At 47.9% G+C, this 17483-nt stretch overlaps 1 protein-coding gene across 1 annotated transcript in view; it reads left to right on the top strand.

The window, feature by feature from the left end:
• Positions 1 to 17483, top strand: part of tprn (taperin) — a 47702-nt gene that overhangs the window by 26706 nt on the left and 3513 nt on the right. The window contains exons 2-3 of the mRNA XM_078426007.1: positions 14171 to 14372; positions 16734 to 16861. Coding sequence (XP_078282133.1) covers positions 14171 to 14372; positions 16734 to 16861 — 330 coding nt within the window. The remainder of the gene's footprint in view (positions 1 to 14170; positions 14373 to 16733; positions 16862 to 17483) is intronic.

Raw genomic sequence — 17483 nt, 5'->3', positions numbered from 1 at the left:
TGATATGATATGATATACAATGATGGAATAACTAATGAGACAGAGTTAAGAGTAAGTGCACATGTGAACACCTGTGGGAATGGCAGGGAAAGAGGTGATTGCTTCAGGAATTGGATCGCAGCAGTTGTTCTCAAGCTGCTCTACATTCTCCTGGATGGCAGGTGAGAGGAGAAGGTAAAGGCCAGGATGCTGTCATTGTGGGATTGGAATGTGGGTCTGTAGTTCCAGGTGCCAGTATCGTTAGTCCCGTCATGTAACCACTTTTTTTTTTTTTTTTTTTTTTTTTTTTAATCAAAAATACTTTATTCATGTAATAAATATCATTTACAAAACATCTTTTTTAAACAAACCCATCCGACATTTCCGGAGGTTACATATTCAATACAGGCATTTACTTAGACATATACATACATTTACATACATATCCCTTATTTGGAGGGGCGTTTCTCTCCACCACACCCTGCCCCCCATGTCCAGCAGCGGAAGGACCCTAGACTGTGGTCCTCCCCCACAGGGCCTTGGCGTTGGCTGCACCGAGCTTCAGAGCGTCCCTCAGCACGTACTCCTGCAGTCTGCAGTGGGCCAGTCGGCAACATTCCTTGACGGACAGCTCGTTCCGCTGGGAGGTCAACAAGGATCGGGCAGACCAAAGAGCGTCTTTCACCGAGTTGATGACCTTCCAGCAGCACTCGATGTCAGTCTCGGAATGCGACCCTGGGAACAGTCCGTAGAGCACAGAGTCCTCTGTGACGGAGCTGCTCGGAATGAATCGTGACAGGGACCCCTGCAGACCTCTCCAGACTCTCCTGGCAAATCCACACTCTTTGAAGAGGTGGGCCACCGTTTCCTCTCCGTAGCAGCCGTCCCGAGGGCAGCGTGCGCTGGTAGTGAGGTTCCGGCGGTGCAGGAAGGATCTGACTGGGAGGGCTCCCCTCACCGCCAGCCAAGCCAGGTCTTGGTGCTTGTTGGTGAGTGCTGGCGATGAGGCATTTTGCCAGACAAGCTGGGCTGTCTGTTCTGGGAACCACGCCACAGGATCCATGGAGTCATTCCCCTGCAGTGCCTGCAGGACGTTCCGTGCTGACCACTGCCCGATGGACTTGTGGTCAAAGGTGTTGGTCCGGAAGAACCTGTCCACAAACGACAGATGGTTCGGCAATGTCCAGCTGACTGGCACATTGCGTGGCATCTGCGCCAGGCCCATCCTTCGCAACACCGGGGACAGGTAGAACCTCAGCAGGTAGTGGCATTTGGTGCCCACGTGCCTTGGCTCTACGCTCCGCCTGATGCAGCCACACACGAAAGTGGCCATCAGAATGAGGGCGACGTTGGGCACGTCTTTACCCCCGTTGTCTGCCGACTTGTGCATTGTGGCTCGTCGCACCCGGTCCATCGCCGACCCCCAGATGAAACGGAAGACGGCCCGGGTGATCCCCGTGGCGTAGGAGGGAGGGACGGGCCACACTTGCGCCAAGTACAGCAGCCCCGAGAGCACCTCACACCTGATGACCAGGTTTTTCCCCGTGATGGAGAGGGAGCGCTGCTTCCACAGCTCCAGCTTCTTCCCCACCCTGGCTATCCACTCCAGCCAATTTTTGTTACATGCCTCAGCCTTCCCGAACCAGATCCCCAGCACCTTCAGGAAGTCAGGCTTGATGGTGAAGGGGATGGAAGATCGGTCGGGCCAGTTGCCAAAGAGCATGGCCTCGCTCTTCCTGCGGTTTACCCTGGCCCCCGTGGCCAACTCAAACTGGTCGCAGACGCTGATCAGTCTGCGGACCGACCCTGGGTCCGAGCAGAAGACGGCGACATCGTCCATGTACAGGGAGGCCTTGACCTGAGTGCCCCCACTGCCTGGCAATGTCACTCCTCTTATGCTCGCATCCTTCCTGATGGATTCGGCAAAGGGTTCAATGCAACAGACGAACAAGACAGGGGAAAGAGGGCAACCCTGCCTGACTCCAGACCTGACGGGGAAGCTGTCTGATTCCCACCCATTAATTTGGACTGCACTACAGATATCGGAGTAGAGCAGTTGTATCCACTTCCTGATTCCCTCCCCAAAGCCCATTTTGGAGAGCACGTCCCTCATGTACGTGTGCGATATCCTGTCGAAGGCCTTCTCCTGGTCCAAGCTGACCAGGCAGGCATCCACCCGTCTGTCCTGCACGTAGGCAATGGTATCTCTCAGCAGCACCAGGCTGTCTGAGATTTTCCTGCCAGGTACAGCACAGGTTTGGTCCGGGTGGATCACCTGTCCCAGAGCAGACTTGACCCGGTTGGCGATGGCCTTAGACAGGATCTTGTAGTCTACATTCAACAATGTGATGGGTCTCCAATTCCTTAAGTCATTCATCTCCCCCTTCTGCTTGTAGATCAGGGTGATGTTGCCCTTCCTCATAGAGTCTGACATGCTGCCGGCTAGAAGTATATCGTTGTACACTTCCAGCAGGTCCGGGCCCACCCAGTCCCACAGAGCCGAGTACAACTCTGCCGGTAAGCCATCGCCTCCGGGAGTTTTACTCGAGTCAAAGGAACGGATGGAGCCAGTCAGCTCCTCCAGGGTCAGTGGTTGGTCCAGACTCTCCCGCTTGCTGTCGTCCAAGACTTCCGTGATGGAGGACAGGAAGTTCTGGGAGGCGGTGCTGTCTGTGGTCTTTACATCGTACAGATCCTTATAAAAGGATCTGCAGATCTTGAGCATGTCTGTCTGCGAGGATGTTACCGAGCCGTCCTCCTCCCTAAGGCTTTTGATCACAGAGCTCCCCCTGTGAACCTTATGGAAGAAGTAACGTGAGCACGTCTCATCCTGCTCAACATGGCGGACCCTGGACCGGAAGATGATCTTGGAGGATTCAGAGGTAAAGAGCCGAGCTTGCCGGCCCTTCAACTCTCTCAGTTCCTCCCTCACATCCACCCCTCTCCTCTGCAGAAGGAGTAGCTGCTGCAAATCTGTCTGGAGTTGACACAGTTCCCTCTTACCCTGTCTTGCTCACTGTAACTCCACTGGCTGTTGTTTAAACTACTACATATGGATAATGTGTTAGAGTGCTACTGCTTTGGGAACTCTCTGTAGAGCTCCAACAAGGTCCTGCCTCAAGTGTAGGTAGGAAATTCATCAGTAGGTGGCCGGTTCACAGTTCATCAGTCGCAGTATTTCAGAGAGTTAAAAAAACCTTGAAAGAACAACCCCACCTTGTTTTTTGTTGTTGTAACTATAGTCCAAACTGTTTCTTGCTCAGCGTGGTCACAAACCAGAGCTTACGTGACTCCCGATGGTCTGGTGAACAGCACTCACACCTGACTGTGAACGCCCTACAGTGAACATCACCAGCTTGTGGAAAAATCCCAACTGCAACTTTGGTTTTAGACTGAATGGTTTATATTTTCTCAGCAAAAATTGTATTTTTGATAGGTGTGTGATAGTGGGTGGGGCAGGTACTGAAGAATGCAGCATGACGTTTATGGGCTTGGTTTTAGCTTCACAACAGCAGTTTGCCTTTGGTGATCAGGGAGTGGCTCGGTGGTGCACCTAATGCAAGCCACGTTATTTAGGGATTAACCAATATTCCTGCCACAGGTGATGATACTATTTTCAGTGATCGAGCTGGTTCGGTGAGTATGTCCGAGACTGATTCACAATTCCATGATTTTTCTCTGATGAGCTCACTTGGTTGATGGAAGCTGCAGCATAATTATTCTTTATAATCGTACATTTTAAGTCGGGGACAGGCCATGGGAAGTATTGCTGGAGATGATGCAGGGTTGGACTGACCTGGACATGTTATCTACCGTCCCTGCCTACTCTTTCCCCCCAAAATATACTTTATGTATCAAACACGGGAATACAATGATTGGATGATACTTTATTGTCACAATCAGGACATGTCATTATCTTATTCACTGCACCAAACAGTTGAGTATATTCACTTGCAGTGTATCAACGTGTCAAATGTTTTATCAGGCGTTGCATTGCGTTTGAGAGGCTGGGCCCAGCCACTCCATGCCCAGTGCTGGTCGGGAACAGGCTCTGCTCTTGCAGTGACTGCACCCAACTTCTTTGTGACCCTCAGCAAGTGTGCCCATTGGCAGACAGGTCTTTGCACTGCAAGACCAATAAGTTTCGGGCAGACCCAAATGCGTCTTCCACCTGGAGCTGATCTTCCAGCGACACTCGGTGCCTGATCAGAGTGCATGTGGAGCGCTGAGTCCTGTATTTACCAGCAGCACAAATCCTGACATAGACCACTGCAGTTCTCTTGAAGCCATCCAGGTGAGAGGAAGGTCATGACTGTCTCATCTGCCTTGCAGCCTCTTTGAGGGCAGCTTCTGTGGGAAGGGAAGGGTGAGTGTCCAGCTCGGCACGAAGGATCCTTCTCACCACCTGCCACACCCACTTTAGTTGTTTGTTTCACAGTTCTTGCAAATGGCTTTGACATTCTCATCCGAGAGTACCCACTGTCCCCATCTCCGTCGGGGCCTCCAGAACATTCCACACCCCCACTGCCCACCTGCCCATAGTTTCCAGATATAGAAAGCTGAAGGTTCCAGAAGCATCCGGGAGGCATGTAGGCGTCATCAGCACGTTGACCAGGTCACGCTCCTGGAATACTTTGGCCGGTTGATGAGCCATTTAGAAATATCTCCAATAGTCAGAGACTATTAAAGACTATTCAGATAGATTCAATATATAATTTAATCATTTTTAAAATAGTCAAATGAATTAATAACATTCAAATAGTAAAATAATGTAAACTTTTACCAGGCATTTTTGACAAAGTTGGGAACATCATTTAAAAGAATGGGTTGCAGCTAACCCTGACATTGAGGGATTGGACATAAAGATGAAGCCAGTGGGAGTTAAATGCACCTTCATCCAAGCTCCAGTTAGTTTCTGGCTGAAGCATTTGGCTGAAGATGCGTGGAAGTCCAGAACATTTGCAAGCCCCTGTTAGTTGACTGAACGTTCAACGCCAACTGAAGTCCAATTACATTTCAACAAAGACAAAAGGATAACTGAACCATCACAACAGAATGCAGAGCGGACAAAGTCGTGATCACATATTACGGACCTTAGCTTAGACACACCTTAAGTACTGAATGAGCTTCTGGTCAGGCTACAGCTTGAATTTGCGGATCAGTGGTTGGACTCAGCCGGGGCTCAGGTTCAGCGAGTGTTTGTTCTTGTCAGACTGCACCTGGGCTTTTGGAATCCGTTCTCATTAGTCCCAGCATGAGCACTGGGTCCAATTCAGGTTGGCAAGACATGAGAGAAGCACTCGAGCATTGGAGGGAGAGCACAGTCATGGGATTGGTCACTAGTCGGAGGACTGAGTTATGAGTAGACCTGACAAGGTTTATTTTTGTCCATAAGCACCCTGCAAAGATTGACAAACATTGGGATTGGAAGTCGTGTATGCACTCAGTAACTAATGAAAGAGAAGGATATTTTTGTATTTTAACTTGTATTTCCTCTGTGAAGCTACATCCAGTAAACATACTGAATTCAAGCAGATATGAATCATTTGCTTATATTTTAATGCATAATTACATAAAACCTTTAACTGTGCATTCTCTATCCCCACTCCCTTAGTTTTGTGCAGTCCTGAAAATGATTATTGATAAAAAGCAAATGAAAGCCTAAAATTCATTTTATCTGTCAAAAATATTAATAAGATTCTGTTAATCCTAAATTTTGAGGGATGGATTGGAAAAAATGACATTTTCAGTCAACTTGCACTCTCAAGATGGAAAACTGAAAGGAAAAGGTAAATCAGAATATTTAGAAAGAATTTGTGATGTTGAAGTGTGGAAATTAAATGTTTATCTGGTACAAATAAATTGTCGGATTGCTGTTGGGAGTTTCCCAGGTATTTTAGTGTAGGCCTTGCCCAGGAATAATTGATGAGGCAGGTGCAGCAGCAACGAGGGGGGTTTGGTGGGTCGGCAGAGCTGATTATTTGCACAGAACTCAGAAATTAGGAATTATCATTCTGACGTTAATGCTAACAAAATGATACAGTTGTGAATGTCCCAACAGAGCACTTCCTACTTTCCTACAGTTATATCACAGGTAATATTCCACCTTGTTGGGTTTAGTTTATTGTAAGCATTTTTAGTTCAAATCCAGCAAACCGTTTAAAAGCTGAAAAACTCATTGTAGCACATCTATTTTAACGTTGCATGCAGTTGGTTTATTTTAGTTCTTGTCGGGCTGTGTGTAAGATGCAAAATGTGATGAATTTCCCAAATACATCTGCAACATGAGCGTTCAGTAGGAGTTCATGATTTCCTACGTGTATTTTGCTATGGGGTACTCAAAAGTTCTGAAATTTGTGTTCATTTATTTAATCCTCTTTAATAAATCCGATTCATAATTTACAGTCAGAGTTATAATCTGTCCATGTCATTTTGTCTGTCATTTGGACACAGAATATGAGGTAACTTGTATTTCTTCCAGTGATTTTTATCAGCAGGACAATGTTCAGCCAGGCATGTTGTATTTCAGATACATTTTATAAAAAATATACAATGATTGATGGAATGCAAGAACAAGTCATGGGAACAGAAGGCTTCAGGGCCGAGCTAAAGGCATGGAAAACAGCCACGTCTTAAAAATACCATTTGCCTTAAGAGACTGAACACAGCTGCTTTCTCTATAGTTTTACTAATCTTTGCAGCAAATTATTGCGTATGGATCATTTTCTTTCAGCTAACAATACAGTTGGTAATTAATTGTGATAATGAGATTGCAAATTTGAGTTAATTCTATGGATTAGTGGAGAAAAATAATAGCCTCGCAGGTGACGGTTGGTGCAGCCCGCCCGCTACAATGCCTCACACCCCTGACCCACAGCAATGTTTCTGTCCTCAGATTCCACCCCTCCTCCTCCAACACTATTACTGTCATCTGCCATGGAAACAGTGGTGTCACCTGGACCTGGATCCAACCGTCTGGCCAGCTCTGTCCTCTTCTCTTGCAATGGTTCTTCAAAAATCAAACAATCCTTAATGTACAAGATTCACTTCACTTCACTTCAGTTTAGTTTATTGTCAGGTGTACTGAGGTACAGTGAGAAGCTTTTGTTGCATGCTCACCAGTCAGCAGAAAGACAATACATGATTACAATTGAGTCATTTAGAACATAGAAAATAGGTGCAGTAGTAGGCCATTCGGCCCTTCGAGCCAGCACCGCCATTCAATACGATCATGACTGATCATCCAAAATCAGTACCCCGTTCCTGCTTTCTCCCCATGTCTCTTGATTCCGTTAGCCCTGAGAGTTAAATCTAACTCTCGCTTGAAAACATCCAGTGAATTGGTCTCCACTGTCTTCCGTGGCAGAGAATTCCACAGATTCACAACTCTCTGGGTGAAAAAGCTTTTCCTCATATCAGTCCTAAATGGCCGACCCCTTATTCTTAAACTGTGACCCCTGGTTCTGGACTCCCCCAACATGAGGAACATTTTTCTTGCATCTAGCCTATCCAATCCCTTAAGAATGTTATATATTTCATTAAGATCCTTCTAAATTCCAGTGAATATAAGCCCAGTCGATCCATTCTTTCATCATATGTCAGTCCCGCCATCCCGGGAATTAACCTGGTGAACCGATGCTGCACTTCCTCAATAGCAAGAATGTCTTTCCTCAAATTAGGAGACCAAAACTGCACACTATACTCCAGGTGTGGTCTCACCAAGGCCCTATACAACTGCAGTAGGACCTCCTTGCTCCTATAGTCAAATCCTCTCACTTTGAAAGCCAACATGCCATTTGCTTTCTTCACTGCCTCCTGCTGTACCTGCTTGCTTAATTTGCAGTGTACATGATAAGGGAATTACGTTTAGTGCAAGGTCAAAGATATGAGCCATTATCAGGATAGTCCGAGGGTCACTAATGAGGTAGATAATAGTTCAGGACTGCTCTCTGGTTGTGGTAGAATGGTTCATTTGCCTGATAACGGCAGGGATGAAACTGGAGGCGTGCGTTTCACACTGGTGAATGTAAGGCAGTATGTTGTGATGGGCACACCACTGCCAATGGTGGGGTAAAGGAAATAGGGAAGTGCAAGGCGGTTGAAATAGGATGTGGGACTGAGGTTAACAGATGAAAGCAAACCAATAGGAGGGTTTGAATGTGGAAATGTTAAATTATGGCAATAAGTTTATGCAAGGGCAAAGCATTTTCCATTTTATTATTTGAATTGGCAAAAAAATCTTTGAGCCTAAGATAAAGTTCTAATTCTGTTATTATCCAATTAGATAACGTGATTATTTAAATGATACCATCAAATCAAGATGAGGTTGATAATCGGAGTTAGTTTGTAAACATGCCCGCAGAGAGAGGTGAATGTGATGAATGGAGGGAGCATTGAGTTGGTGCCTGTGATTGATGTTGAAGATAAAGTGCTGGGTGGTATTAACGGAAGGTGATCTTTCTGTTATGGGTTTGGGGTTGTCAGCCTTTTGTAAATTGGACACAAGTTACAGGATGATCATTGAGTGGAGAAGCTGGGCTTATTACAGCCCTTTACCGCAGTGTGCAGTATCATTGTTTAAAAGCACTGCTTGAGTTAGAGTTCAATGACCAGTGTTCCTTTGATTTTGATTTGTATTTGAAGAGTTGAGTATTTTCATGGACCGGTGTGGAGCTGATGTTTGGTACCTACGGCCTTTCTACACACATTTAGATTTTCTGAATATCTGAAGAAGGGTCTCGACCCGAAACATCACCCATTCCCTTTCTCCAGAGATGCTGCCTGTCCCACTGAGTTACTCCGGCATTTTGTGTCTACTTTAGATTTTCCATGCTGCTGTGAGTTGTTTAGCAGCCATGTGATCTTTGTTACTTGTCGGGCTGTTTGCATGTGATCTCAGAGCTCCTTGCTGGATTTAATCCGGGTGTGAGCTTCCTGTTATTTGGCAAACTGATTACCGTTTTGTTAATATCCTTATTTATGGGCTGTGGGTGTTGCCGGCAAAGTCAGGCTTAATTGCCTTTGAGAAGGTGGTGGTGAATCATTCTCTTCAACTCCTGGAACTATGCCGATGGGGAGGGAGTTCCAGGAGGAGGAAGCAACAGATATAGTTCCAGGTCATCAGACATTCTCAATGCTACTCCCTGTCAAAGGTTGCTGTGATGTCAAAGTCAGCCATTCTCACCATGCCACTGCAATATAGTTCTCTTAGTGGTCGTGACTAAACCCAAACTGGGCATCATTGACCAGTTTATTGGTGAGTCCCTACAACTGAGGAGCCTGACACAGTTGGAGGGAGAATGTATGGCAAACACCTGCCCTCAACCAAAGCTCTGCTGTCCACAGATAATCCTGCAGCACACTCCATTTGCCCGTCAACCCTCTCTTCACTGGGAAGTTGCAACGGTCCGCCTTTCAAGATTTTGAAATAAAAGCTGAAAATCCTGGAAAAGAGGGGAGTTGAGTGTGGAAGATGAGAGGGTGGTGGTGTTTAGACCTCACTGCCTGAAAAAGTGGTGAAGGCAGAAACTCCATTTTGTTCCTCAGGAACCTGGACCACTTACCTACTGATGGAGCACAGAGTGGAAGTACAATGGAGGCTGCATCAGTGGCTGCCGTGTACATACGGGTGCTGTGCTACCTCAGTCATAGATTATGCCACCTCTGTCGTAGATGGTTCCTTATTCATTGTCGTAGAGCAGGAACACGGCGAGGAAGCTTCACTTAACCGAACTGAAGCCTTGATTTTGTGCTGGAGCCATTGTTACAGAGAAATAACAAAGAGCCATTGTAAGCAGGTTGAGGAAGGGCAGGTCAGTGTGTGGAAACTGAACGGTTCTGTAGGATTTATTGTGGATTTTCATGGAAAAGTACAGTAACTGATTGCATGCCTGTTGTTTTGTTCTGTGTGAATGATGTGACAGGCCTTTGGTTTGGTGCCCATCCCGAGTTGCAACGACAGCTGAGTGACTTGCTGGGTCACTTCAGAAGTCACTAAAGGTCAACCACATGACATCAGTCACAAACCAGTTTTACTGGGTGTGCGGTGAAGTATTTTCAGTGAACCGAATGATGGCCTTCAAAAAATAGCATATTATTCAATCCAGTTTATAAACGTTAATTCATAACTTCTTTGTTTTTAGTTTTAGATCACACCCACTGAGCAGTAATCCAACATGTACTGTATACGTTTCCTAGAACCTAACAGCTATTCTATATATGTCCTTGAAAGAATTCCTGATAACTCAGCAAATGAGAAACGTGGTGTGTGACACCACAGCTGTTTGGTGCCGGTGCATAGAGGTGAATCCCAGGGTGTCACTAAAACATAACACCTGTGCAAGTGTCCCATTTGGCTACTTGCATCAATCCTTGCCAAAACTCCATTGTCCCTCTTCTTGCTCACATGCTCACTCTCTCTCTCTCTCTTTCTCTTTCTCTCTCTCTCTCTCTCTCTCTCTCTCTCTCTCTCTCTCTCTCTCCTCTCTCTCTCTCTCTCTCTCTCTCTCTCTCTCTCTCTCTCTCTCTCTCTCTCTCTCTCTCTCTCTATCTCTCTCTCTCTCTCTCTCTCTCTCTCTCTCTCTCTCTCTCTCTCTCTCTCTCTCTCTCTCTCTCTCTCTCTCTCTCTCTCTCTCTCTCTCTCTCTCTCTCTCTCCTCTCTCTCTCTCTCTCTCTCTCTATCTCTCTCTCTCTCTCTCTCTCTCTCTCTCTCTCTCTCTCTCTCTCTCTGAGACCCATTCTCTCTCTCCCTCGCACCCACTCCCCCCCCTTACCCTCCCCCCCTGTACCCCTCCCCCCTTACCCCCCTCCCCCCTCCCCCCCTCCCCCCTCCCCCCTCCCCCTCCTCTCCCTCTCCCCCCCTCTCCCCCTCCCTCTCCCTCTCCCCCTCCCTCTCCCTCTCCCCCCTCCCTCTCCCCCTCCCCCTCCCTCTCCCTCTCCCCCTCCCTCTCTCCCTCTCTCTCTATCTCATCTCTCTAAAATTTGCATTAAAGTTATCTCACGCGAACTGGAAATGATTGCCCTTGAGTGAGGAAATTTGACTCATTTCCTCTTTGGTCACTCTGAATTATCACTGAACTTTGGCACATCCGCTTTGTGTTTGGAGTCTTTCAACCTCTAACCAGAGTGAAGGCGGGGGGGGAGTGGCTGGGGGGGGGGGGGGGGGGGAGGGAGGGAGGGAGGAGGGGGGAGGGGAGGAGGGGGGAGGGGAGGGGGGGGAGGGGAGGGGGGGGGGGGGGAGGGGAGGGAGGGGAGGGGGGGTAAGGGGGGGGAGGGGAGGGTCAGTGTACATCAAAGTGAAACACCCAGACGGAGCTGGAATCCAGTGATAATCTGGAATGGACCGCAGAGAAATGAGTCAAGCTTCCTGACTTAAACATTTTGAGTTCTCATGAGAGGAAAGTGTGAAAAGGCTGGATTTTTAAACTAAATACTCCTAAATTGAATGTAATTTGTGAATGATGTGGAGTGTTAACGTTAGTATTTATCTCTGGATGTTGAATTTAGCCCCACCTCAGGCTGTTAGTGACCCCCCAGCCCTTGCCCCACCTCAGGCTGTTAGTGACCCCCAGCCCTTGCCCCACCTCAGGCTGTTAGTGACCCCCAGCCCCTTGCCCCACCTCAGGCTGTTAGTGACCCCCAGGCCTTGCCCCACCTCAGGCTGTTAGTGACCCCCAGGCCTTGCCCCACCTCAGGCTGTCAGTGACCCCCAGCCCTTGCCCCACCTCAAGCTGTTAGTGACCCCCAGCCCTTGCCCCACCTCAGCCTCAGTGACACTGATTTCACTGCACAGTCGGGGGAAAGCTCTCTTTCAGTTCAGTTCAGTTTATTTATTGTCTCGTGTACCGAGGTACAGTGAAAAGCTTTTGTTGCGTGCTCTCCAGCATTGTCGTAGTTAAGAGCAATTCTATTCTATTCGGCCTCTCACTGCAGACTCTTACCCTTGACCTGGTCAACTTGCTAGTCAAAGAGGGTGATATGTTTTAAATAATTGTGGGATACCACTGGAAAGTGGTGCTGAGGAGGCACGAGGGTGAATTTTCTACTTTATATTTTTCTGTGTGTGGCCTTGTTTGTCTGTATCTTTCTATCCCCATCGATTCTCATCTGGCACTTTGCATTCTGTGTTGAGATCCCTATTAGGTTGCTATTGGTTCCTGTCTTAAATTACTGTAGATAAACTTTTGACATTCAATGGGAGTAGAGCTTTTATAATCCTTCTTTATACCTCTGTGAGAATATGCTCTTGGAATGCTGCCCACAGTTTGATCATCGATTTCACCATCAGCAAGTTCCCAGTCCATATTTGCCAGACCACATCTTTGTCTTCTTGCCTTGTCTGTATTATATTTAACTGAATGCTAATCATTACCACCAAAAGCAGCATCTGCCCCTGAGGACATGGGTTTAAGGTGAAAGCAAAAAGATTTAATAGGTACCTGAGGGGCAACTTTTGTTACACAAAGGATGGTGGGTGTATTGAACGAGCTGCCAGAAGAGGTATTTGAGGCAGGTACTATCACAATGTTTAAAAGACATTTGGACAGGTACATGCATAGAATGGAGTTAGAAGGACACGGGACAAATGCAGGCAGGTGAGACTTGTGTAGATGGGGTATGTTGGTCGGTGTGGGCAAGTCGGGCTGAAGGGCCTGTTTCCTCAGGATAAAAAACCTCAACATAATCTCCCCAAAGGCAGTAACAGCCTTGCTGTGACTCTGAGCTGCTCTCCAGTGTGAGGAAGAGCTGCAGCCCCCACCTGGTCCCATTGCCTGGCAGCAGCGGCCCACTGTGTAGACAGTGCTGCGTTGTGTTGCTCAGACTGCCCTGGGTGTGCTGGGTGTACGGCCGCTGTCCCGGCCGCTGTCCCACACCTACACCTGCTTGCTGCACATGCACCGGTCACACAGCCCCCACTGTGTAGACAGTGCTGTGTGTGTTGCTCAGACTGCCCTGGGTGTGCTGGGTGTACAGCTGCAGCTCTCGTTGTGCTGGGTGTACGGCTGTGGTGCCCTGGGTGTGCTGGGTGTACGGCTGCTGTGCCCTGGGTGCGGTAGGTGTACGGCTGCTGTGCCCTGGGTGTGCTGGGTGTACAGCTGCAGCTCTCGTTGTGCTGGGTGTACGGCTGCTGCCCTCAGTGTGCTGGGTGTACGGCTGCTGTGCCGGCCGCTGTCCCACACCTACACCTGCTTGCTGCATGTACAGTGGCCACACACCCCACACTTCCCCACCACACCTATGTGCATTTGACAGGATTGAGGTGCTCTGCTGTGCTTTCATTGATTACACATTGACTTCATTGACTGCCGGAGGAGGTGAGGACTATCACAACATTAAGAAGCAATTAGACAGGTACATGGACAGGACATGTTTAGAGAGATATGGGCCAAACGCAGGCAATTGGGACTAGTGTAGATGGGGCATGCTGGTCGGTGTGGGCATGTTGGGCCGAATGGCCTGTTTCCACACTGTATCACTCAATGCTGGGGGCTATGACTCTATGACTAAAATAATCTTGCCATAAATGATGTTAAGACATGTTGTTCATCTGGACAAGAAGGAAGAGAGCAATTGTAATCCCCTCACCAATGGCGACTTCCTTCAGCTCTCATCATGTAGATGTTTTGTTCCTCTTCGGTGATGCTTTCAACCCGTATCTCATGACTGTTTGATTAAAAACATAGCTATTGTGCCCAGTTCAAACTGCTTGATAAATCCAGTTCTACCTGCCTTCCTACTTGTTTAATTCATCACCCTAACCTAAGTTCATTAACTACTGTCAGTAGCCATCCACCTTGTTGTGTGGTGGAATAGTTTGTTAGTCGAGTCTGGTCATTCCACTCCCTGGCCCACTCTTGCCACTGACGCTCAGCTCTCGCTGTTCCACCAGCTGTTTCTGTGCTGAATGCCTGCTCTCAGGTGATCTTGTATCCCCACCACAAACTCTCCACTCTGACCCCTCGGCTGTTCTCCACCCTGCTACCTGTCTTGGTTCTAGCCATCTCTCACTCTTGTCTCCCCTGGGTTTACATTCTCCTCACTACAACTCTTCTCCCCCTCGTCTTTCACCAGCCATGGCTCCCACTTCCCCCCAGAGGCTGCTGTGATGGTCACAACCGTTTTTAAACTGATTAAAACTGTTTGAAGTTTGTGCCTGGTTTATTCATGTTCTTTTTTGTAATGTTTTTGCCAGATGAAGATTTCGTTCAATGATTCGAGTCTGCACACGACATTCGAGTATCCGTCCGAGAGCTCACTAATTCAAGAGGATGAGTCTGAAGGGAGTGAGGACGATGAGGAGGAACGGCCCTTGTCCACCTTCTTGCCACGTCCTAGCTACACCAGCTCCCCCACGTCTGCCAGCACCCCCCTGCGCACCAACTCCATCGCCTCAGGTACTTGTCCAAACGGCACGACATGAGGGCAGAGGATGCCTGGCGCGGGGCCACTAATCACTGGTCGAGTCTCTCGACCCAAATGACTGTGGAAGCCTCTCTCTCACTACAGGCACTTCAGGGGCGGCACGGCATGGTGGTGCAACGTAGAGTTGCAGCCTTACAGCGCCAGTCCCAGCTTCGATCCTGACTACGGGTGCTTTTTCCTTTTATTTTTCTTTTCACGCCATCTCACCTTCGGTTTAGTTCAGCTCAGAGACATTGCGCGGAAACAGGCCCTTCAGGTCGGCGCTGACTAGTGTTACCCGCACATTAATACTACCCTGTACACACTAGAGACAATTTACAATTTGTACCAAGCCAATTAACCTACAAACCTGCACGTCTTTGGAGTGTGGGAGGAAACCGGAGATCCCGGAGGAAACCCACACAGGTTATGGGGAGAACGTACAAACCCTGTACAGACGGCACCCGTAGTCAGGATGGAACCCGGGTATAAGGCACTGTCGGGCAGCAACTCTACCAATGCCACCCCTTGAGCACGGTTATTAAGGAAGAGTTTGGCAAAGCTGCTAACGCTGCCTTTCATTGAGGGACACTTGCACAGCTACACAGCAATCATTCTGGTCTTGGCAGGGCGGATCACACACAACTCCACTGTGCACCCTTACAAAAGCAACATTGTAGGTTGGGCAGCTGCGATCTGTGAAGAAGCTGCTGCCACAACTATAAGAGGCTGAATGATGAACAAATCAGGAACTCTCAGTGAACTCATCAAGGAAGAATGTCATCTGATGATGAGGGCAAGTCTTTGTCAATAGGTTACAAAATTAGACTGCCTTATGCAATACTATTTAATTAGAAGTGGGCGTGGGAGAGGAGAAGTAATTGTGGGGTTTTGTGGATCAAAGTGGGTGTGTAGGAGAGAATTTACTGTTCAATTGCAACAGAAACCATTTAATAGACAATAGACAATAGACAATAGGTGCAGGAGTAGGCCATTCAGCCCTTCGAGCCAGCACCGCCATTCAATGCGATCATGGCTGATCACTCTCAATCAGTACCCCGTTCCTGCCTTCTCCCCATATCCCCTCACTCCGCTATCCTTAAGAGCTCTATCCAGCTCTCTCTTGAAAGTTACATTGATTACTCTTGCTCTTCATTTAGCTTAGAACATTCTGGGCAACGGTAATGCAGTGATTGTATTGGGTGTTAATCCAGAGACCTGCACATATGAGCCAGAGGGATCAGGCCACTTCCAGTCACAGCAGTTAAAGACATTCTGTTAATCAATCTGTAACATAAAGCTGGTCTGAAGAGTAGTGATTGTGATATTATCATACTGTTGTAAAACTCCTGCTGGTTCGGGAAAGACGATTGGATCCCATCCATGTCTAGTCTGGGCTCCCAACATTGTGCCTTGACTCTGCCCTCTCACAACTACTATGTCCAGGCCTTGTCAGCATAATCTACATCCCATGGAAGGATGACAAGAAACCTCCAGTGCATTATTTGTTAAGTGTTTTGTTGCCGGTGAATAGGAAGCTTTGAGTATTTATTTTCAGGGAGAGTTCCTTTCGGCCAGGGTTGGTGTTCCATTAGTTTCAGGCAGAGCTGGAGCAACAGCTCTACCTTGTGGCTGTAACAAGGTACTGCGAGATAGTTTGTGGACACAGATGGAATCATCCTGAAAATGAAATAAGAGCAAAAGCAAACAGTGAAGATGAATGAAAGGGTTGAAGTCGAGGCCGTAGCCGGGCTATCTTGGTGTTGGAAGTTACTGCAGATGCTGGTTTAAACCGAAGATAGACACAAAATGCTGGAGTAACTCAGCAGAACAGGCAGCATCTCTGGAGAGAAGGAATGGGTGACGTTTCAGGTCGAGACCCTTCTTTGGACTGAATCAGGGGAGAGGGAGATACAAAGATAAGGAAATGTAAGGTGTGAAATTGAGACAAGGGAGATGTAGATCAAGTCGGAGAACTGGGAAAGGGGAGGGATGGACAGAGAGAGGAAAGTTAGAGAAGTCAATGTTCATACTGCTGTGGTGTGAGCAACTCATATTTAGCTTGGGCAGCTGCCCTCCTCCCAGCTGCTCTCCGCCATCTCTCTTGATGACTTCAGAAATCTTTCATACAGTTTCAGCGCTGTGCTGTTCCACATTTGAGCTCTGTAAACATTCAGGTATTTCCCGTGCGTGGAGGTGTGGTCCGATCTCTCTCACTCCACTCCACGGGATCACTTATAACAAACTTAGCAATCTAGTGCTGGGTGGCCATTACTGATATAATTCCAGGTTTCTCTTAAAGTTAACATTTTCCCTCCCCTTTTCTGCCCCTCTCCCTGCCACCCCTTCTGCAGCCCTGTCGAGCTACACGCCTAAACACACGGTGCCATTCGACACGTGGCAGGAACAAAAGCTGAACGAACCCTTCTCCAGTCGGGACAGCTCGCTGCAGGGTGGAGAATCCTCGACAGACGACAACATGGTGAGTTTATCCTGTGGCAACGTTCGGCTGCTGACTGGTGTATGGTGGTTACATTATCAGAGGTGTGTAAGGCATGGGGACATCACATGAGCGGCCTGGGTGGGAGCTGTAATGCTGACAGGAACCCAGAGGCATGTGTGCATTCTGTCACATAAAGCACTGCTCCAAACTACAACCAGGTGGGTGATACACAAGCACCTGCTCCACCAGGTGGGTGATACACACCTGCTCCACCAGGTGGGTACACCTAAGCACCTCCTCCTCCACCAAGCGAGGATTATGAGCTTTTCTATGTTTAGAGATAATTCAAGGTCATTCCGATCTGCACAGGCTAATTGCTTTAAAGGGTGAATAGTCCAGAGAATTAAAGAACAAGACTGGAAGTGTTGGAGTAACTCTGTGGATCGGGCAGCATCTTTGGAGAAGGAGAATGGGTGACGTTTTGGGGCGGGACCCTTCAGACTGATTGTGTGAATGACTTGGATGAAGTCCGTGAGGAGGCACAGGCACTGCAGTAAAGTAACACGGGCCAATGACAAGGTGAGCATATGGCATAGGGTTTAGTGTCAGGAATGCAGGACCACTTGGATTAGGGGAGGACACACGTGGAGGAACTCAGTGG

Source organism: Rhinoraja longicauda, chromosome 31 (genome assembly GCF_053455715.1).
Source record: "Rhinoraja longicauda isolate Sanriku21f chromosome 31, sRhiLon1.1, whole genome shotgun sequence".
Classification (NCBI taxonomy): domain Eukaryota; kingdom Metazoa; phylum Chordata; class Chondrichthyes; order Rajiformes; family Arhynchobatidae; genus Rhinoraja; species Rhinoraja longicauda.
The sequence above is the reverse complement of the archived record's forward strand: the minus strand, read 5'-3'. Positions and strand labels throughout refer to the sequence as shown.